The sequence below is a fragment of the Heterodontus francisci genome, chromosome 7 (assembly GCF_036365525.1).
Source record: "Heterodontus francisci isolate sHetFra1 chromosome 7, sHetFra1.hap1, whole genome shotgun sequence".
Taxonomy (NCBI): domain Eukaryota; kingdom Metazoa; phylum Chordata; class Chondrichthyes; order Heterodontiformes; family Heterodontidae; genus Heterodontus; species Heterodontus francisci.
Window position 1 is genome coordinate 103,993,512 of NC_090377.1, and position 22,692 is coordinate 104,016,203.

General features: G+C 41.6%; 1 protein-coding gene across 5 annotated transcripts in view; it reads left to right on the forward strand.

Annotated features, from left to right (window-relative positions):
* The window catches only part of pikfyve (phosphoinositide kinase, FYVE finger containing), a 159,104-nt gene that overhangs the window by 44,850 nt on the left and 91,562 nt on the right, over nt 1-22,692 (forward strand). For all 5 annotated transcript variants that reach the window (XM_068035853.1, XM_068035855.1, XM_068035854.1 and 2 more), the window contains 6 exons: nt 4,505-4,623; nt 7,196-7,367; nt 8,088-8,295; nt 14,922-15,011; nt 16,032-16,170; nt 16,955-17,112. In XM_068035853.1, the coding sequence (XP_067891954.1) occupies nt 4,505-4,623; nt 7,196-7,367; nt 8,088-8,295; nt 14,922-15,011; nt 16,032-16,170; nt 16,955-17,112 (886 nt within the window). The remainder of the gene's footprint in view (nt 1-4,504; nt 4,624-7,195; nt 7,368-8,087; nt 8,296-14,921; nt 15,012-16,031; nt 16,171-16,954; nt 17,113-22,692) is intronic.

A 22,692-nucleotide genomic window follows, 5' to 3' on the forward strand; every position in this document is an offset into this window, starting at 1 on the left:
GGATGCACTCGGGGGGTCTCCTGTGCTATCTGCCTGGTCCTTTTTGACTGCTAGGTGGTCACCCATTCCCTCGCTCCCTGCATATTGTTAAGCTGCGGGGTGGCCATATCTATAAACGTGCCATCCACGCAGCTCTCGTCGCAGATGCACCGGAGTGATGCCAGCTGCTGCTCAAGCAGCTACAAATGACGACACTTCCTGCACAAATGATTGTCCAGGACATGGGAAGCATCCTGGAGCTCCCACATAGCACAGGAGGTGCACTCACGAGGTTGAAACCTTGCCATTCCTTTATTTATTGGTTGACCCTTTGCTACTGCTAAAAAAGAAACCTTACCAATACTAAAACACCTTACAACTATTAATAAAACCTTACTAATACTGATAAATCCTACTACTAATCAACACCATTCACTAGTTAAAATAAACCTTACTTAAAAAAAAATTCACCAGCTACTCACTTGTTCATTATTACCTAGTATTTTTTCTCGTTTTTAGTCTACCAGTTGTTGAGATGCAGTCCCTGAGCTGCAATACTCACCAGCCAATCATCGACCTGCTTCCCTGTGATGCTACTCTTTTTTTCTCTCTCTGAATTTGGGCTCCGACTGGTTACAGGCACAACTAGCCCCGCAGGTCTCGCTGATTCATGCTGCTCCGACTGAACTCTCTCCTTCCTTCTCCTTTGCTATTTATAGCCCTATTGGTCATGCTGATTCGAGCTGCTCCAACTGCAGTGTTGTAGCTATATTGGAAAAGCTTGTCTATGGGTGTAGTCATTTCTGGAGCAGAGGTCTTCAGTACTACAGCTAGGATGTTGTTAGGGCCCATAACCTTTGTGTCCATTGCCTTCAGCCATTTCTTGATTTCATGTGGAGTGAATCGAATTGTCTGAAGACTAGCATCTGTGATGCTGGGGACCTTAGGAGGCCAAGATGGATCGTCCACTCAGCAATTCAGGCTGAAGATGGTTGCAAATGCTTCATCCTTGTCTTTTGCACTGACATGCTGGGCTCCCCCATCATTGAGGATGGGGATGTTTGTGGAGCCTCCTTCTCCTGTTAATTGTTGAATTGTCCATGACCATTCATGACTGGATGTAGCAGGACTGCAGAGCTTTTACCTGATCCATTGGCTGTGGGATCGCTTAGCTCTGTCTATTGCACACTGCTTCCACTATTTAGGATACATGCAGTCGTATGTTGTAGCTTCGCCAGGTTGGCACCTCATTTTTAGGTATGCCTGGTGTTGCTCCTGGCCTGCTCTCTCGCATCCCTCATTGAACCAGGGTTGATCCCTTGGCTTGATGGTAATGGTAGAGTAGGGAATATTCCAGGTCATGAGGTTACAAACGGTAGTTAATACAATTCTGCTGCTGCCGATGGTCCACAGCACCTCATGGATGCCTAGTTTTGAGCTACTAGATCTGTTCGAAATCTATCCCATTTAGCATGGAGGTAGTGCCACACAACATGATGGTATCCTCAGCATGAGGTCAAGACTTCATCTCCACAAGGAGTCTGTGGTAGTCACTCCTTCCAGTACTGTCACAGACAGATCCATCTGTGGCAGGTAGATTGGTGAACGCTCTTGATTCCCTTGCCACCTGCCGCAGGCCCAGTCTGGCAGCTGTGTCCTTCAGGACACAGCCAGCTGAGTCAGTAGTTGTGCTTCCGAGCCACTTTTGGTGATGGACATTGAAGTCTCCCGTCCAGAGTAGATTCTGTGCCCTTGCTACCCTAAGTGCTTCTTCCAAGTGGTGTTCAACATGGAGGGGGACTGATTCATCAGCGAAAGGAGGGCAGTAGGTGCTAAGGAGCACGAGGTTTTCTTGCCCAAGTTTGACCTGATGCCATAAGACTTCGTGGGGTCTGGAGTCAATTTTGAACACTCTCAGGGCAACTGTTTCCCCCCCTCCCCCACTGTATACCAATGTGCCACCACCTCTAGCGGGTCTGTCCTGCCAGTGGGACAGAACATACACAGTATGGTGATGGAGGAGTCTGGGACATTGGCTGTAAGGCATGATTCAGTGAGTGTGACTATGTCTGGCTGTTACTTGACTACTCTGGGATTTTGGCACAAGTCCATAGATGCTAGCGAGGAGCACTTTGCAGGGTCGGCTGTGCCGTTGCCATTTTCGGTGCCTAAGTTGATGCTGGGTGGTCCATCTGGTTATATGCTTTTTCAACTTTTCTGTAGCGGTTTGATTCAACTGAGTTGCTTGCTAGGCCATTTCAGAGGGCAGTTAAGAATCAACCACGTTCTTGATGTTTGTAGGTATGCATGTGCATTATTTATTTATTATTTTTTTTTAAAAGAGAGTTTGAGTTATGTTTTTGATTTTGAACTGATTTAAATTGTGTCTGTTCCATCACCAAGACCATCAACTTCCACCTCCACAACATTACTTGATTCCACTGCTGCTTCAGCTCATCTGCTGCTGAAACCCTGATCTATGCTTTTGTTACCTCCAGACTCGACTATTCCAGTGCACTCCTGTCTGGCACAGAGCACACAGATTTAAGTGATTGGCGAAAGAAACAGAGGCAGTTGTGAGGAAGAGCTTATTTTACACAGCGATTAGTCAGGATTTGGAATGCACTGGCCTGATAGGGTGGTGGAAACAGATTCAGTATTAGCCTTCAAAAGGGAATTGGATAAATACTTGAAAGAGAAAGGGTTGCAAGGGCATGGGGAAGAGTTGGGGTGTGGAACTACCCAGATTGCTCTTCAAAAAAGCTGACGCAGACTCGATGGACTGAATGGTCGTCTTCTGTGCTGTACTATTTTATGATTCTAGATCTCTAATTAGAATTGAAGAAGAGAAAATTCTGTGGTACTTACATGACTCAAAGACCTCAAGTGTCAGTGTTCCAACAATTCCATTTAAACTCGTAATAGTAGAAAATCTTGTATTTTCATTACCTCACGATTGGCAACAGTGCTGTCAGCTGCCTCAACTCTATGTTCAGAACTTCCTTCCTGAAATCTCTCCGCCTCTATCTCCCTCCTTTAGGAAACTCTGAAACCTACCTCTTTGACCAAGCTTTTGGTCACCTGGCTTAATGTCTCCTATGTGGCTCGGTGGCAAATTTTATCTGATAATGCTCCTGAGAAGCACCTTGGGATGCTGCACTACATTAAAGGTGCGATATAAATGCAAGATGTTGTTGTATTGGAAGCGGGGCGCATTTTCTTATCGCGTTTGTCAGGTATACAGAATAGTGCTTTGATAATATAAATTGAATTAGCGGCTACCATAAAATCCATGTATCCTGACTGATTTATAGAATGTCCCGGCTTTGGTCTTCATTTGGAAATTTGGTAAGGCTGGACACCTTCCACTTCCCCTTTAGATATTTTCAGATTGTATGAAAATGATTTAGAAATTCTATAATTTTGTTACATCTGTCATGTTATTGCTCTGTGTGTTTATTTTGCTTGCTGTCGCGCTCTCTCTCATTCTCTCTCTCTGATGCGCTCTCACTCTCCAGGTTTTAAGGTGACCTTCCTTACTGTCCCCAAACTGGTTGCAATAGAGGCAAAATCTTTGAGCTGGCGCATATGAGTGAGCTAATCAGTATTGCCCAATATCTCTTGGAACCTAAAATATAGCTCTTCAGAGTGTTTTATTCCAGATTCTCAGATGGTGAAGGACAGGACTGGAGCCTAGTCTTTACACACTTACAAGCTATTAATTGCAGAATACACATTACAAATGTGCACCTCCAAACCCAGCAACCAAAGATTCAGTCTGCTCCTGTACGTAGCAAGCAAATCTCCAGTTTATGTTCACCTGATAAAATTAAATATTTAGTTAATACATAATTAACAGAGAGTAAGTACACTTCCCAAACTCCCAAGATTTGGATCATGAGCTTTCCCTTTTTCTATTTCCAACAGTGATGCTTTCAATTTGTATTTTTGAAATATGCAAGACTGATTGTCTTCAAACTCTTCTGCTTTTACTCCATTCTCATAATGTGCTGAAAGGCGCACAATGTTATAATTTGTAACATAGTTTCCAGTGATGATTCATCTTTTCATTCCTAGTGAGGCACTGTTCGCAGTTGCTATATTCCACAAGGTGTGTTTCCATGTTCAGCCATTGTTGGTGGTGAGGGGTATAAAGTGTGCCTTTCCAACGCAATTGCCTAGGAAAGTGAAATGGTTGGAGTTACCGATCAGCAAAGGTAGTAGAAAGTGTCCAACAATGGTCTAATGTTACTAAGTTTTCTTTCTTCTGGACAACTACCTAATTTTGGAGTTAACAATGACAAGAGCATTGATTTAGCTCCTATCTGCCAAATTAAACATGGTGTTGGTTCAAACTGGCATATATGCCAGATTGGTTTTAAGGAAAACTACAAAGCATTCAGCTCCTGAATAGTTCATCTTGCAAAATAAAAAGGTAGCATAAATAAGTACTATTCTAACCAAAAATAGCTTTTTTTCTGTTATGACCTGTTATGTTTAAGATTGTTTTTGATTTATTAATTAGATGGTCATAGAAAACCAGATATATCGATGGGAAGCCATGATCCACGAACAGCAGTACAACTGAGGAGCCTTACTACAGTTCTAAAGCGCCTGAAAGAAATAATGGAGGGGAAAAGTCAGGTACAGTATATAGTAACTTAACTCCTTGTTTATGAACCTAATGCAGTATATAAAGGCAAAAGAAAAAAAAACAAGCTCAGGAGGCAGGAATCGCTGCAGTAAGAGGAGATATATGAGGACACTCTAAATGACTACATTGAAACTTGCAAAAGAATTTAAGCACCGCAGAAAAGCTTCCATCAAAAGTAAGTTTGTCACTAAACGGGAAGATATGAAGAGGTGGGCAGTGCTTTTCAATAAAATAGTCAACAGATGATCTGAGATCCACCATGGTTAACTTAAAGAACAATAAGCCACTCATAGGGGAGTAGGCTTGTGCAGAATTACACAAGGAAAGTGGGGCAGAGAACTTGATTGCCATCCTATGTTTATTTAATTGTCTGAGGAAACATTTGGACAGAGGAATCATTGCTAAGCTTCCCAAGAAGGGGGAACAGAAATGATTGTAACAAGTGCCGTGATTTTACATTGCTATCTGTCCCTGGTAAATTTTGCAATGCAATTAATCTTAACAGAATTAGAGTGGCCATTGTTGGCCGGCTGTGAGAAAAACAAGTTAGTTTTCATGGAAGTGTACTTCAGAGTGTGCAAATGCCACTTTTGCCTATAACAGTGCAGGAGAGAAGATGGACTTCCATTGGTCTCATTCTAAGAGTGCAACGATCCCCAAATGGACATGGAATTGGAAGCTAAGGGGGAGAAAAGCTTAGAGTGACCAAGAGCAACTCCAAGCAATACAACAACAGATGCAGCTGCAATGCATTTGCAACTATAAGAGCTCCAAGCAAAAAGCCAAGAGAATTGTATGGTATTGATCTGTTACTGCCTTGTGTGCCTCCGTGACAGAAGAATGATTTACTACACTAATTGTATTCTGCCCAATATTCAATCCTGTTGTTCAAATTGTATTGCTTAATATTTTATTGATCAGAATTTGTTTCTTCACTTTTGCTAATGTCCTGCGATGTGATGTCCAAAGTTGAACAAAGACTATTGGTAATGTTATGATACCATTGAAGCAGATCTTCTGAAGAATTTCGAATTTCAAATAGTGTGCTTCAGATTAATGATGTGTGCTGGTTTAGCTGCAGGAAATATTGACGCAGCTGTTTCTGTTTTTGTGTATTACATTATAAAGAGAGTACATTTGAAATTTTGATGGTATTTGTGTAGTTATCATACTAAAGTAAAGTTGACCTTACAATAAGTACCAAAGGTAAATTTGGACCACATAAGATAGGTGTGTATATTATGTTACAGCTTTCTGAAACTATGTACGTGGTTATATGCTTAGTTCCAATGATGCCTGACTTTTAAGTTTTAAGCAGTCAAATTGGTTTCAAGCTTCATCAATTCCCTCATTCTGCTGATGAGGTACTTCCATGGTTAAACTAAAAAAAAATGATTCTGCATAGCATGCCTGATAAGTGCAGTTTTGTGCTGACTCTGTGAAAGATATATTAGAATTGCTGCTGTGTTCCCATTTATTTGAGTATTGTGCAAGAACCCCTAACAGTCTCCTCTTTAAAAGCTACTTTTCAGGTACTGATCTCTGCTCAGCTTAATGGTCACTAGCCAGAGATGAATCTGCCAAATCTGCTTTCATTTTTTCAGACAGTAGAACTACCATGGAAGATCTCCGTGAAGCCCCCTTTCTATGTGCAAAATGAAATTTCTCCTTTTAAAGGGGACAGTCAAGACAAAAATATTTACCATGTTTCTTATATTTTAGATAAAAGTATTTTTCTTCCCTTTTTTTTCCTTTCCTCGAGTTTCGTTTTATCAAAGTTGCCAGCTGAAAGGTAGTGTTTTTTAAAAAAATGTGGCAAGTGTAAACTTGGTTCAGTCTTGGTGACACTCTTATTACTGAGAAAACTTTGTGGGGTTGAGTCCCACTCCAGGGCAATGTAGGCTGACATTCCAGTGCAGTACTGAGTGTGCTTCGTTGTTGTTGATTCTGTCTATCAGATGAGTTGCTAAACCTGGGTCCCATCTGCCTGTTCCAATGATTCAGTGAAACTTGAAAGATCCCTGTAACATTATTCAAACAAGCAGAAAGTTCTTCTGGTGTTCTATCCAACATCTTCCTCTTAACCAGTGCCATCAAAAAAGGAAGCTAATGACTCGGCTTATTTATCAACAGTCAAGGCAGCAGAGTGGTCCACCATTAATTTCCATCTAAGTTTTCCTAAAAGGTAAAGGAGAAAAGGAAAACTGGAGAGGAAAAAAAATTCAGTGATGATTAATTAGCTCTCATGGAGAGATATTTGAATAAACTTCCTCCATATCCTACATGAAGGGGAGGAATAAGAAAATGTGAACACAGGCTTCTTGCAAAGGGAGGGGGGAAAAGTACATTTTTAAAGTCAATATTTTGTACAGTCCTGCTACATGCTGTAAGTGGGAATATAGAGTTGTATGTTACATTGCCAAGAAGGGAGAACTGGAATGTTACATGTAAAAGAATGTATCAAGAATGTGTTCTTTTATAATGCATATATGTAACTTCTACTGTGCTTTAATAGTTCAGGATCACTGAATCCTAGATTATTACCTGTGTTTTACACTACAGGATACTGACTTGAAGCAGTACTGGATGCCAGATAGTCAATGTAAAGAGTGTTATGATTGTAATGAGAAGTTTACCACCTTTAGACGTCGACATCACTGCCGTTTGTGTGGACAGATCTTCTGTAGTCGCTGTTGCAATCAGGAAATTCCTGGAAAATTCATGGGTTATGCTGGTATGTAAATAGTGAAGCCAATTTAAGAGATTAAATCCTCTACATATGTGCCAATGATTGATCAATTTAAACAAGTAAATAGGGCAAGTGATAGTTTTGAGTACATTAATGGTGGGTTAAATAACTGGATAAATATAACCAACAGGTCCCCAACATGCTTTTAATTTATATAGTAGATGGAAAGAGAAATGATCAAGTATTATTAAAACATTTTTCAAAAAGTGATGGGAAAATGTAACCAGGAAGCAAGTTGTTGAATTAGCAAAGACATCTTACTGTAAATAACAACATTATTTAAATTTAAGAATTGCAGTCCTCAAGTCTTTTAAGATTATTATTGGTACCAAGTGCAGTTAATAAAGTTGTTTAATGTACAATTTACTGTAGCATGCAGGTGATGGAAAATGTCTACTGGTATATATCAGTATTCTGGAACAGTTAAATAAATTCAGTCACTTATCTCGTGGGTAGAGCAATTTTGCCTGTAGTGTGAAGTATTTTTTATGTGTCTAGTTTGGCATATCTAACAAGACTAGTTTCAAAAATGCACATTAATAAATCAAAGGCCAAACTACCATGTAATTTGTGATAATGAGTGCATGTAGCTTGGCAATTTTAAACTTTATTAGAACTGTTGTGTAGATCCACTAACTTTTTCAGATGTATGTATTTACAATAGCTCTGGAAACTATTCTAAATTGTTTTCATCCTTCTCTTCAGGTGATCTTCGAGCATGTACTTACTGTCGTAAAATAGCTTTGAATTATGCACACTCCACAGACAGCAGCTCCATTGGTGAAGATCTAAATGTTTTGACTGACTCTATGTATTCTGTATCCATATTGGATCCGGGTGAACCTAGAACTCCAGTAAGTGGAAGGAAAGCCAGCAGAAATATATTTTTGGAAGAGGACCTTGCTTGGCAGAGGTATGAAAAGTATTTTTAGGGTTACATGTTTGCTGTGTCCTTTTACATGTGTGATGTGGGCTTGAGTCCAAAGGGAATTGGTGGAAGTCTCATCCCTGGTTGCTACGAGAGACATGTGAAATGAATTTATATAATATCAATCTAGTACCTAACGTGCAGGCCACAGCACAAATTAGTAATAAAATGAGAATCTTGGTTTGACTATAATGCTAAATGATTTAAGGAATCTAAAGACTCACATTGATGCAGTAGGAACCACTCTTTTTATGGGTCAGACATATTGTTTGATTAGAATATTTTTAGTTTTAGTGATACAGCACTGAAACAGGCCCTTCGGCCCACCGAGTCTGTGCTGACCATCAACCACCCATTTATACTAATCCTACACTAATTCCATATTCCTACCACATCCCCACCTGTTCCTATATTTCCCTACCACCTACCGATACTAGGGGCAATTTATAATGGCCAATTAACCTATCAACCTGCAAGTCTTTGGCATGTGGGAGGAAACAGGAGCATCCGGAGGAAACCCACGCAGACACAGGGAGAACTTGCAAACTCCACACAGGCAGTACCCAGAATTGAACCCGGGTCACTGGAAGCTGTGAGGCTGCGGTGCTAACCGCTGCGCCACTTTCCTGTGGCCTAAGTTATGTTTAACTTTGGAGTATTTGCTGTTGATAATTGAGTAAAGGGAGTGGAAAAATGTTCTATTCTACTTGGCGCACTGGTGTCCTTTACAGCAAGCAAAGGCTCTCCAAAACATTTTATGGAAAGTTTTTGAAAGATGCTACATGGCCTTTAAGGACAGCCAATGCTGAGCCAAATAAACTGCAATTGTTTTAAGAATTCAGAAAACATGCTTTGTTATGGGAAAGGTGTGATTGAGACATACTGTGAAGGAAAAACATGATTTGAAGTCTGGCATATGCAATTCCAACAAATAATTTTAGTTTTATATACATGGTGTAGATCCTCTGATTTGTTTTTTTAAATGCAGATTAATGACTAAAATAATTGAGCAACCCTTGTTTTCTTTGTCCAGAGACTCATTCAATGTGTCATCAGTGCAGATTTTTCACATGCATATCATTATTGCAAGGAAACTGTCCCCAGTTGTTTCATTGTCATTGTGTGAATAAAATAACTATTATTTCTTGCACATTTCTTATTTATTCTATCAATTTCTGATTGTAAGATTAGAATTTCCTGACAGCCAAAAAAACAACAAAGTGATTACTGACAGCGCAGCCGGCAGCTTACATCATCCGACTGCGCCAGTCCGCGCACATGCACAGATTGGTTCCTACCCTTTGCGCATGTGCTGTGTTCCGCAGTGCCAGGACTGGTTGGCGCATGCGCTGATGACATCATCGCGTAACACGGGAAGATTGGGTTGGTGCATGCGCAGATATTGTTATTGCGTAACGTGGGCAGATGGTGGGGGGGATCCGGGCCGGAGAGAGCAGGGGTGGGGGGGGGAGAGTAGAGGTGGGGGAAGAGGGGGTCTGAGGAGCGGGTAGAGAACGGGTGCGGGGAGACCTTGCTGGTGACGGGTGTGCTCTCCTCCTTTTTCCCCCCACCCGGCTGCCCGCTCCCGACCACCCTCCGCCTGCTCACTCACCCACCAGCCAGCTGGCTCGCTCACTCACACCCTCGCCCGCTCGCTCACCGCCCGCTTGCCGCACCCACGACAGCTGGCTCACCCAACCGCTCGCCCCCTCCCACCCACCCTCCCTCTCCCTGGCATGCTCGGTCCCTCCCTTCCCCTCCCCCTCCGCTGCACGCTCCCTCCCTCCCCTCCCCCTCCCCCGCACGCTCCCTCCCTCCCCTCCTCTCCCACTCCCCTCCCCGGCACGCTCGCTCCCTTCTTCCCTCCCCTCCCTCGCTCGCTCGCTCCCCTCCTCTCCCCGGCACCCTCACTCCCTTCCCTCCTCTCCCCTCCCCTCCCCAGCACGCTCCCTCCCCTCCCTTTCTCCCGCTCCCTCCCTTTCTCCCGCTCCCTCCCTTTCTCCCGCTCCCTCCCTTTCTCCCGCTCCCTCCCTTTCTCCCGCTCCCTCCCTTTCTCCCGCTCCCTCCCTTTCTCCCGCTCCCTCCCTTTCTCCCGCTCCCTCCCCCAGCACGCCCGCTCCCTCCCTTTCTCCCGCTCCCTCCCCCAGCACGCCCGCTCCCTCCCCTCTCCTCCCCGGCAGGTTCGCTCCCTCCCCTCTCCTCCCCGGCACGCTCGCTCCCCGGCACCTACCCACCCTCCCTCCCTCCCTCCCTGTCACGCCATGCTCGCACCCTCCCTCCCTCCCCTCCACGCACGGTCCTTCCCTCCCTCTCTTCCCGGCACGCTCACTCCCTCTCCTGCAGCCATTGTGTGCTACCATGTGTTTAGGTTGCCATCGTGTGATTATTTGAGCAGCGCCATCTTTAATCCTGGCAGCTGCCTGACATCGCAGACTGTGACGTTTTGGTGGCACAGGCTACATTTGCGCATGTGCCATTGTAGCGCCATCTAATGGTGGCGTTGTCAGCAAACGCAGCCAAAAAAGGAAGGGAACCACTTGTCGATCTGCTACCATCTTGTCATTCCCAAACACCCTGATAAGATTTTTACTCTGGTATAAAAGCAGTTTTTTCTTGGTTATTTTGTGGGTTTTTTTCTGTTTGCTTTAGGAATTCGTTCTCACATTGAAAAGATTTTGTCTTTCTCTTCTCACGCTGACTTTCTTTATTGAGTCTGGCATCTTTCCGATAATTTGGGAATAGTCTTGGAGAGAAATTTTTCAAGTTTAACATTTTTCTTTTTTTCATTGTGTTTTTACTCATGTGTAACAAAGTAGAATTTATCAATAAGTCAGTATTGTTTTGATGATACTGATATTGACAGCATCATTCTCAATTTATGAATGTTTGCTTCTGTCAGGTCGAGGCTAACTTCCAGCATCTGATCAATACCATCACTCAACTTTAAAACTGCACCTCTTGTAGTGCAGCATGGGATCTTGGCTACTGTTAATAATATTGGCCAAATGGTTAAAGTGCTGCAGTGGTTGAGTATGAAAGGTACTGGATGCAAGAGTGGGTGTGGCAGTGTTGCCTCTGCAGATATCCCTGGGTGAAAGTTTTGCATTCTCCACCAATATGTCCCTTAAACCTTAAGAAATGTATGATTTAATTTACTTTTGTGAAGATCAGGTCGATGCCACTTTGGAAGAAAGCATGAGCAAAACTTGTGGGTTCTTTAGATATTATCCTTAGAGACATAGCGCTTGGTGTGTCTTGTCCTGGGCAAAAAAGATTCCTCCTCTTAAACATGAATTGGACGCGCCCAGAACAAAATATTCCCATAATCTAGAGAAACCCCATTCACAGCATGTTTCGGATATAACCATCTCCAGCTGGGCAGCTTCATGGCTGTCTGGCTGTCCTCCCTATTGGGATCCAACATTTGCACCTAGTATTATTTGTGTATCCTTGCCTTGATTTCAGTACTCTTTTTTTAGTTTCTTTGTGTCCTTTGCACTGTTTTAAGAGATCTTTGTAACATCCAAGTAAATCAATGCTCTGGACTGACATTCTCAAGGGAATACTTGGGTGAGGCTGCAGAGGGATTTTGGATTTTTTATGTACAATCATAGTGGGACTGAGCTTAGGTAATGTGGTTGACCTTGAATGTTTTTGAATTAAAAAAAAAACAGTATGTGGAAACAAAATATGGTGGCTATTTAATGTTTACAACCAAAGGAACATGCATTCTCCATTATAATAAAAGCAAAATACTGCGGATGCTGGAAATCTGAAACAAAAACAAGGAATGCTGGATTCACTCAGCAGGTCTGGCAGCATCTGTGGAAAGAGAAGCAGAGTTAACGTTTCGGGTCAGTGACCCTTCTTCGGAACTCCATTGTTGCTTGGCAAAAGGAATTTCAAAGATTAGTTGCTCAGTACCCTCAGTGCGGGTGCTGATACAATCGTGGATAGCCTTAGCTAAAGTTGGTCCAACCCCAAAGTGTAGCCTTCCATTTGAGGGCGTAGCCCCATCTACTTTTCAGCAGGAGGTGGTGGCGTAGTGGTATTAGCACTGGACTAGTAATCCAGAGCCCAGTGGGCCAGTAAGTTCAGTGTGTCTGCAATCTAGCAACACTTATAAATAATAGAACTGCTGATACATCACACCCCATTGAATCATGTTCAATGTGTTGGTACCATTAATGAAATTCTTCCACTTTTTGATTGTAAGCTTTTAAAATATTTCTTTCTGGATGCCAGTAGTTTGTCAACAGATCAATGGAAGACCCTGTTACATCACTGGGACATGGGTTCGCATCCCACCACGGGAGATGGTGAAATTTGTATTCAATTAATTAAAATCTGGTGTAATGGTGACCATCAAACCATTGTCGATTGTAGTAAAAACCCATCTGGTTCATTCCTTCCTTTAGGGAAGGAAATCTGCTATCCTTATCTGGTCTGGCCTACATGTGACTCCAGACTCTCAGCAATGTGGTTGATTCTTAAATGCCCTCTGAAATGGCCTAGCAAGCCACTCAGTTCAAGGCAATTTGGGGTGGGCAATAATTGCTGGCCTAGCCCACATCCCACAAAACAAATTTAAAAAAAAAAGGTTCCAATGGCTTCTTCAAGAATAGAAAAGTCTAGAAGCTCTGCCTCAGATATATGAAATGCCTTTCAGTCCCAGCCTAAAGATTGCTGTATGCCTTTCTCTGTTTCTCTTCATAGTATGGGTAATTCACAAGATTAGGGTAGAGATGACCATCATCTTCATGACTCCCAATGAGTTCCTCAAATCTTACAGCTCTTCACATCAATCTGTGTCAAGGTCCCACGAAGACCAGATCTTCTGATTCAAGTGGATGGTCAAATCTGATACAGAGGCTGCGATGCTTCAGATTGGCAGCAGAACCCTTGAGAGGCTAAAGTGATGTAACAGGGGTTTCCAGTGATCTGGTGACAAACTACTGACATCCAGAAAGAAATATTTTAAAAGCTTACAATCAAAAAGTGGAAGAATTTCATTAATGGTACCAACACATTGAACATGATTCAATGGGGTGTGATGTATCAGCAGTTCTATTATTTATAAGTGTTGCTAGATTGCAGACACACTGAACTTACTGTCCCGAATTTTGCTGTAATAATAATGGTGAGGTTATCAGCACTCGCCATTATTACAGGGTAAATCTGACAGCAGCTTCTGACATATAAGAGGTTAGTTTCATGATCCTGTTTTTTTCTCTCTCTGGGAAATATGTGGTGTTTGACTGGAAAGGTTGGTTGTAACATTAGACACAAAAATACAGAAGTTTCTGTGATACCCTGCTCTTCCAAGGTGTGTGCTGTTGTTCTCCTCGCCAGTAGTCTTGGCACTGGTATCACTGTAACGGCATGAACTAAAAATAGCTGAAAAGCTCGAGCTGTTGCATTAAGGAGTGGATTCTTAATGGCGTAATAAATGATCATTGCTGGTGAAAAATCTCCCTGGCACTTAAAATAAATTTTGCAAGTATGGAATCTCATTCCCTCAGAAGAAAATTAATGTTAAATGAAAAGAAAATAACTTTTTAGTTTTTCTGTCTGTCTCGTATCTCTCTCCCTTAATCCCATGTGCATTTCCCAATCTTTTTTTGCTTTCTGTACATTATTTAAATCTATTTTATATTTCTTGACTTATACTTACTGATTTGCACTCTGCGTGTCTCAATGAGGATTCTTCAGTCTGATTAGTTGAAGAACCTGGCTGTTGCTTGTCTTGGTTACAGATGCTACAGATCCCTTGTAGAGAGCGCCACACTGAAACAGATAGCAAATTAGTGGTAATATCTGCTGACAAGCTCATGAAAAGTGTGTGTGTAGTTGTCAGCGAGGTGAACAGCAAAAGTCGTTCCTTTGCCAATGAGAGCAAAATCCAGGCCAATAATGAAAATCCATGTTGCTTTTTCTTCCTGTCACTCACTCATTTTTCACACAAGTAGGAGCTGTGAAGTACCCTATGGTGTCCTGAAAGGATGACTATCATTCATTGGCTGGGTCCCATATTTGAATTTGAGGAAGTTAATGGTAGGATCTTAAACCTATGAGTTCATAGGTTTTTCTCTCTTCAATGTTACATAGAACAAGGCTTTATGAATGGCTGAGCAGGGGAAGGTCACTTTATCAGGATGCCATGGTCAAAAGTTCTTAGCGAGATAGTATTTTAGGTAATTTTCTTCTGAAAGGAGCGGACAGGGAAGAAGACCAAGAATATTGACACTGTTTTAATAAGAACATTCTTTGCAATTCTTTGCCTCCAACCCAATTTTAATCTCAGAAAAGTAGCCAAGATTTTTCAAGTAACTGATGTTGCTGATAACGTGGCAGTCATTAAAATATCTTTTGGGTGGATCCTGTATAACAAGGGTAAACTGCTTTGTGTGGTATTGTGCTGTTTAATGCTGTTTAACTTGCATAACATGAATTGAGTTTGAAGTGGACTCATGGAATGATTGCATATGGGCCTTTCTGCTTTAGATCTGTAGTTTTCAGCATATGTGATGCATCTGTTAAATTTTGCTGTTAAGATAGGGCAGTAAACATTTAATTTTGGAATTGATTACATTATCTTTTCTTTTAATCAGCTTAGGCCACCAGGATTCACAGAGTAATACTTTAACAAAGCGCCTCACAACTGTGCAAGAAGATGTAGGAAAGTCACCTGCACGGAAAAGGTATGTTTTAAAAAAAATTATGTTCCTGCTTGCTATAATTGTTTTTCTTGTTTGCCACCTTTTCTGTTTTTATTGTAGGAAATCACAATTTAAAAGTGTTAATTTAAAAAAAAAACAATCACTGTACAATATCTAGAAACAGTTTTAAGGCCTCAAAGTTCAATAGCAGGGATTTCTTCCCATCAAGCACAACATTTTTGGCTGTTAGCTAATAGGCCAAACTGGAGGAGCAGATATTGAAATGAAGCTGCAAAGTTAATCTTCCAGCACTTTCTATTTTTATTTCAGATAAGATTACCCAATAGTCTAGTAAATAAAGGCATGACTGTGTGATGGTGCTCTCTTTCTCTACTGAGTTAACTGATCTCAGGCGGTGAAATAGTTGAGGCACTATAATTGGCTTCCATTCCACTAGGCATGAATTGTGGAAAGAAAATAGGCACTTGACCATGATCTAATTTTGAAAACTGGATAAGGGTGGATGCAGCATGAGTGTAGTGTGACTGTATGATTAACTTGGTGGTGATGAGCTCCACAGTTACGAAGTCTGCTGACATTCTGTCTCAGCTGTAGAGAGTGGTCACTTGAGCGAGGTATCAGAGGAACGGGTTACACTTTTTCAAGAGAGCAGAAATGAGGAAAAACAAAACGGAGTACAGGGAAACATCTTCATATGCCTGTCCAACAGATTCTCTTATGTCTATTTTTGGAACGATCAATGATGTATGGTTATTATTGTGATGTTCATTCCAGTTGATTTAGTGCAGTTTTTTGTATTATGTTGCACATTCCTTTGTTTTGCTAAGAAAAGAATTAGCATCACTTGGGAAGATTTACTTTGGCTAACTTCCATGAAAAGTAAAGTTGCAAGAAAGCAACCTGTTATGATGGCATCAAATGTAATGAGGGTGATGGAGTTCTGCCTGTTATGGGCTTGGGCCTGTATGGTTTTGTGTGAAGGATGTTAAAGTTACAAGCCTTACAACTTTTGTTTATGATTTATTTTGCTTTTCGGAACAGATCTGCAAGTATCACCAATCTTTCTCTGGACCGGTCAGCTTCACCCATGGTTCCTTCATATGACAGCTCTATCAGTCCTCAAGCCTCACGGGCATATGTTAAAACAGACCCCAATGAAGATGAAAGAAAAATTCTACTGGTATTCATGCAACTTGGTTTTCTGGACGTTAGAGGAGACATAGGAGGCAGAATGTTTTTCTTTAAATTAGTGTAATTCAAATGCTGTGGTACTCTACAGTTTCTTTTTCTGTTCACTTTCATTTACTTCAATTATTTTTGCTTCTTTAGTCTCCAACATGCACAAAAGTATTTGCGTATTGATGCATGCTGTTCCTTATTGATCTCTGTCAATGACATAACTCTGCATCTCCCTCACTAACCTGGCTACAGTTGAGCACATTCTGTAGGAAACTGCGGTGCTAAAATTTTAATTAAAATGTTATCTCGCTTTGTGTTGCAATGCTTTGCGTGTCAGCCATGGCTCAATTGATAGCACTCTCTCCTCTGAGTCAAGGTTGTGAGTTCAAGTCACACTCTAGGACTTGAGTACAATAATCTAGGCTGATACTCCAGTGCGGTACTGAGGGAGTGCTTCACTGTTAGAGGTGCAGTCTTTCGGGTGAGATGTTAAACTGAGGCCCTGTCTACCCTCTCAGGTGGATGTAAAAGATGCCACGGCCAATATTTAACCCTCAACCAACATCACAAAAACATATTATCTGGTCATTATCACATTGCTGATTGTGGGACCTCACTGTGCGCAAATTGGCTGCCATGCTTCCTACATTACAACAGTGACTACATTTCAAAAGTGCTTCATTGGCTGTAAAGCACTTTGAGATGTCCGGTGGTCGATGTGAAGTCATGTTTAAAGTATTTTTGTTATTTTAAAAGCTATCTTGAATTCCTAATTTCCTTTTTAGGACTCTGTGCAGCTGAAAGACCTGTGGAAGAAAATATGTCATCACAGCACTGGCATGGAGTTTCAGGATCATCGATACTGGTTGAGAACTTATCCTAATTGCATAGTGGGAAAGGAACTGGTGAACTGGTTGATTAGAAATGGACATATAACTACACGGTAATTTGCATAGTTGAAATTGAGGCACACCAAAGTGTATCTGACAAATTTATACATTAATCAGTGAAGAAGTAATCAACTAATACAAATACAAAGTAGATCTCCCCTGTTCTGTTTTTGGTGGCAAACTTCAAGGATTTGAGGAAAAAGGTGACTGGGCAGCTTTATTCACATTTCTGTTGTGAGCATCATTTCCCCAGTGTCACATAGTGACCAAGTTATACTGCTAATTACTGGTGTGATTCTTATTTCTTTGAGGTTAATAAATATTTGAACCATACACTGTTCTGACATTTGTTGCCTTGGGGCACACCCATTGCATAATTGCACCCCTGGCCGCTAATAATATCCGGCCCTGCTCCCAATTCAGTGAGTGTGTACCCAGAACCTTGGCAAAGAGGCTTTGCCTCATGCTTCCATTCATTCACCAGCTGTTATTTGGGCAGCTAAAGGAGTATTGCCACTTTGGTATCCCACTGATCTTGATCTGCTAGAGCAGGTAGACACATAGCTTCAATAATGCATGTGGCACAATACTTGTGTCTATGCTCACTAGCATTGCATGCCATCCAGTGTGATTCACAAGCCCACTGCTTCAAGCTTTTGTTTTAAGTGCCCTCTTTTCCTGCTATTAAGTTTTTGTTCCCCACTTGCTTTTTTCCTCTCCTGCACTTTGTATTTTTGAATTTTAGATTTGCCTTCTTGCTTGCTTTACTTTCTACTTGTTCTCTGTATCTCTTATTTTCTTCCCAGCTTCAGGCCACCTTGGCTGCTGCCCATGGCCTCTCTTTCTTCGTAGAATATCTTCAATGCTCTATTCGGTTCTTCAGCCCTCCATCTTAGCTAATACACTAATATTTTAATATCCTTTTATGTTTTTATAATAAATTCTATTACAGTTCTGCATCGATGCTTGCTTTTACTTTTTTAATAGAAGTAGTAACATTGAAATAAGGCCCCGTGCAAAACTCCTGGAGTGAGTGCAAAGTTAAGTCTGAAAGAGTTAGTAGAGTTCAAAGTAGGTCAAGGCAGCTACCAGCCTGAGGTCATTGAAGGGGAGCTGGGAGAGACTGAGAAAGGGAAACCCCAAAAAGAGTCCCGAGTCAGAACCTGAGGCTGTGCAGGGCTAGCATCTCATTGTTGGCATCTGGACAAGCTCATGAATCTACCTTGGATTGATCATATCCTCAGGAGCAAGGATTCACCAACAGGTTGATAAGTTCATTTATCATATAGACTAATAGCGATAGATTTCTAATGATTTCATGAAATAATTAAGTACTTCTGTTTCTCAGACATGCATGGCTCAACCACAGTTCTAATTACAATTTTGCACTGTTACATTTTTACCCTGAGGATTAAGACACAGTTGTCTTTGACTATTGAAGGGACCACTCCCTTTCTTGCCAAAGTGTTCACACTGAGTCTACTGCCAAGTTAGAACATAAAACATAAATAGGAGTTGGCCATTTGGCCCTTCGAGCCTGCTCCACCGTTTAGTAAAGCTGTGGCTGATTGACCATCACTCCACCTTCCTGCACTATCCTCATATCCCTTAATTTCCTTAGTAACGAAAATTCTATGGACCTCTGATTTGAATATCCTCAATGACTGAGCATCCACGGCTCTGTGGGGTAGAGAATTCCAAAGATTCACAACACTTGAGTGAAGAAATTTCTCTTCATCTCCGTCCTCGGTGGTGAATTCTTAATTCTGTGACTGTGACCCCCCCCCCCCATATTTTAGATTCCCCAGCCAGGGGAAATTTTTTTAAATATCTACTCTGTCAAATTCCTTAAGAATTTTATATGTTTCAATTAGACCACCTTTCATTCTTATAAAGTCCAGGAACTCTAGGCCTAGTCTACTCAATTTCTCCTCATAGGACAATGCCCTCATCCCAGGAACTAGTCGAGTGAACCTTTGCACTTCCTCCAGGGTAAATATGTTCTCCCTTGGGTAAGGAGACCAAAACTGCACACAATACTCCAGGTATAGCTTCACCAATGCCCTGTGCAATTGTAATAAGGCTTTACTCTTGTACTCCTTTGTAACAAATGATAACAGACCATTTGCCTTCCTGACTGCTTGCTGTACCTGCATTTTAAGTTTCCGTGATTCATGTACAAGGACGCCCAGGTCCCTCTGCAAACATTTCCTAGTCTCTCGCTAATCAAAAAATATTCTGCTTTTTTACTTACCAAAATGGATAACTTCATATTTCACCACATTTTTTTCCATTTGTCTTGTTCTTGCCCACTCACCCAACCTGTCTCTTTCCTTCTACAGCTTCTTTGCGTCCTCCCCATCACTTTTCCATCAAACTTGGATATGTTCGGGGCACATTTCAAAATTTGCTAATGATACAAAACTTGGAAACATTGTGAACTGCGAGTAGGATAGTCTAGAACTTCAAAAGGACATAGACAGGTGGTGGAATGGGCAGATAAAATTTAATGCAGAGCAGTGTGAAATGATTCATTTTGGTAGGAAGAACACAGAGAGGTAATATAAAATAAAGAGTCCAATTCTAAAGGGGGTGCAGGAGCAGAGGAACCTGGATGTATATGTACATAAATCATTGAAGGTGGCAGAGCAGGTTGAGAGAGTGGTTAATAAAGCATACAGCATCCTAGGCTTCACTGATAGGTGTGAAAAACAAGGAAGTTATGTTAAGCTTGGTATAGAACACTGGTTCAGCCTCAGCTGGAGTATTGTGTCCAGTTATGGGTGCCACACTTTAGGAAAGATGTGAAGGTTTTGGAGAGAGTGCAGAAGACATTCACAAGAATGGTTCTAGGGATGAGGAACTTCTGTTAAGTAGATAAATTGGAAAAGTTGGGACTGTTTTCTTTGGAGAGGAGATTTGGTAGAGGTATTCAGAATCATGGTCGGGACAGAGTAGATAGGGAAAAACTGCTCCCATTGTTGGAGGGAGTGAGAACAAGAGGGCACAGAATTAAGGTGATTGCAAAAGAAGCAATAGCGACATGAAAAACTTTCTCACACAGTGAGTGGTTAGGATCTGGAATGCACTGTCTGAGAGTGTGGTGGAGGCAGGTTCGATTGAGGCATTCAAGAGGGCATTGGATTGTTATCTGAAAAGGAAGAATGTGCAGAGCTACAGGGAGAAGGTTGGGGAGTGGCAGTAGGTAGACTCTTTCGGAGAGCTGGCGCAGACATGATGGGCTGAGTGGTCTCACTCTGTGCTGTAACAATTCTGTGATTCTATGTTGCACTCAATTCTTTCATCTAAGTCATAACTATAGATTGTAAATAACTGAGGCCCAAGTATTGATCCTTGCGGTACCCCACTAGTTACAGCCTGCCAACCTGAAAATGTCCTGCTTATTCCTACTCTCCATTTTCTATTCAATAACCAATCCTTAATCCTTACTAATATATTACCCCCCCACCCCAATCCTATGAGTCTTCATTTTGAGTAGTAACCTCTTGTGTGGCATTAATTGAATGCTTTTTGACAATCTAAATACAATACTTTGCCTGGTATCCCCTTATCCATGTTACTAGTTACATCCTCAAAAAATTCAATAGATTTGTCAAACACTATTTCCCTTTCATAAATCTGTGTTGACTCTGCTTAATTATGTTATGATTATCTAGGTGTCCTGTTACCACGTCCCTAGTAGTTTCTAGCATTTTGCCTACTGTTGATGGGAAACTATAGGTCAGTTAGCCTGTTTTCTCTCTTCCACCTTTCTTATATAGAGGGGTTATGTTTGTTATCTTCCAATCCTTGGGAACTGTTCTAGAATCTAAGGAAGTCTGGAAGATCATAACCAACGTGACTGTCTCTGGAACTACCTCTTTTAAAACCCGAGGATGGAGGTCATCAAGTCCAGGGGATTTGTCACCACTTAGTCCTGTTAATTTCTCCTGTACTATTTATTTACTTATGCTGATTTCTTTAAGTTCATCATTCTTGCTTGACCTTTGGTTCACCATTATTTCTAGAACTTTTAAATGTCTTCTACCGTGAAGACAGATACAGAGCATTTATTTAATGTATTTGCGATTTCCTTATTGTCCATTATAATTTCACATGTCTTTGCCTCTGATGGGCCCACACTTACTTACACTAATCTGTTCCTATTTACTTTTCTGTAGAAACATTTGCAATCAATTTTTATGCCTCTTGCTAGTCTACTCATATTCTCTTTTCTTGATCCTTATCAATTTCATGATCCTCCTTTGCTGAATTGAAAAATTCTCCTAATCCTCAGGCTTATTACTCTTTTCAGCAACATTATAAGCCTCTTCATCTAATACTATCTTTAACACCTCTTGTTAGCAACGGTTGAGCTACTTTTTCTGTGGGTTTTTTGTGCCTTAAAAGGATGTATATTTGTTGCGAGATATGTATGACCTGTTTAAATGCTAGCCATTGCTTGTCTACTGTCATATCTTTTAATGTAGTTTCCCAGTCTACCTTAGGCAACTCATCCCTCATACCTATGTAGTTTGCTTTGTTTAGATTTCAGATCCTAGATTTGGACTGAACTAAATTGCTTTCAAACTCAATATAAAATTCTATCATATTATGGTCACTCTTCCTAGAGGTCCCTTTACTACAAGGTTATTGATTAGCCCTTTCTCATTGAACGATACTAGATCCAAAATATCTTGTTCCCTAGTTGGTTGATACTGATCCAGAAAAATATCTTGTGTATATATACCGTGCACTTGTCCTTCACGCTATTAATGCAAATTTGGTTTGCCCAGTCTACATGAAGATTAAAGCTCCCCATGATCACTATTACCCATATTACATGCACCTCCAATTTCCCGATTTATACTCTGTCCTACACTGCCACTACTGTTAGGGGGCCTATAAACAACTTCCATCAATGGTTTTTACTCCTTTTTGTTTCTTAGCTCCACTCAAACTGATTCTACTACTTGCTTTTCTGAGCTAAGATCCTTTCTCTCTACTGTCTTTATTCCATCCTTGAATATCAGTGCTATTCTTCTTCGATTTGGCCGATCTCTTCTAAAAGTGATGTATCCTGGAATATTTAGTTCCCAACCTTGGTCGCTCTGCAACCATGTCTCCATAATGCCTGCAAACCGACCTTTAAATTTCTACTGTATTAATTCTTCTGATTTGTTGTGAATGCTTCACGCATTCAGATATAGAGCTGGATTTTATTTTCCTGCCGCTGCGCCTGGCAGCTGGCGAAACAAATGGTGGCCCGCATGCTGCCACGTCACTGCAATCTTGACTGTGGCGAGTCATTCAAATATGCAGGGTGGCTGCCCCCCCGCCCCACCCCCCCCCCACCAATCACATGGTGACACTGTGAATGGTGTCAGCTGTCTCTGCGCAGGCCCTGGCACCATTTCACCATTTTTAAAGCGCTGCCAGCCCTGCTCAGAGAATGCAGAGTTGTCCCCATTCCCCTCCCCCACTACACTAAAACTAAATGTTACCCTGTTTTCCCCCACTGAAAATGCAGAGGTCACCCCTTCCCACAACCACCCCCGGCCCAACTGCGGGGTCACCTGTTCCCGCCCCCTCAACACTAAAAATGCAGTGTTGACCCCGTCCATCCTTCCAAC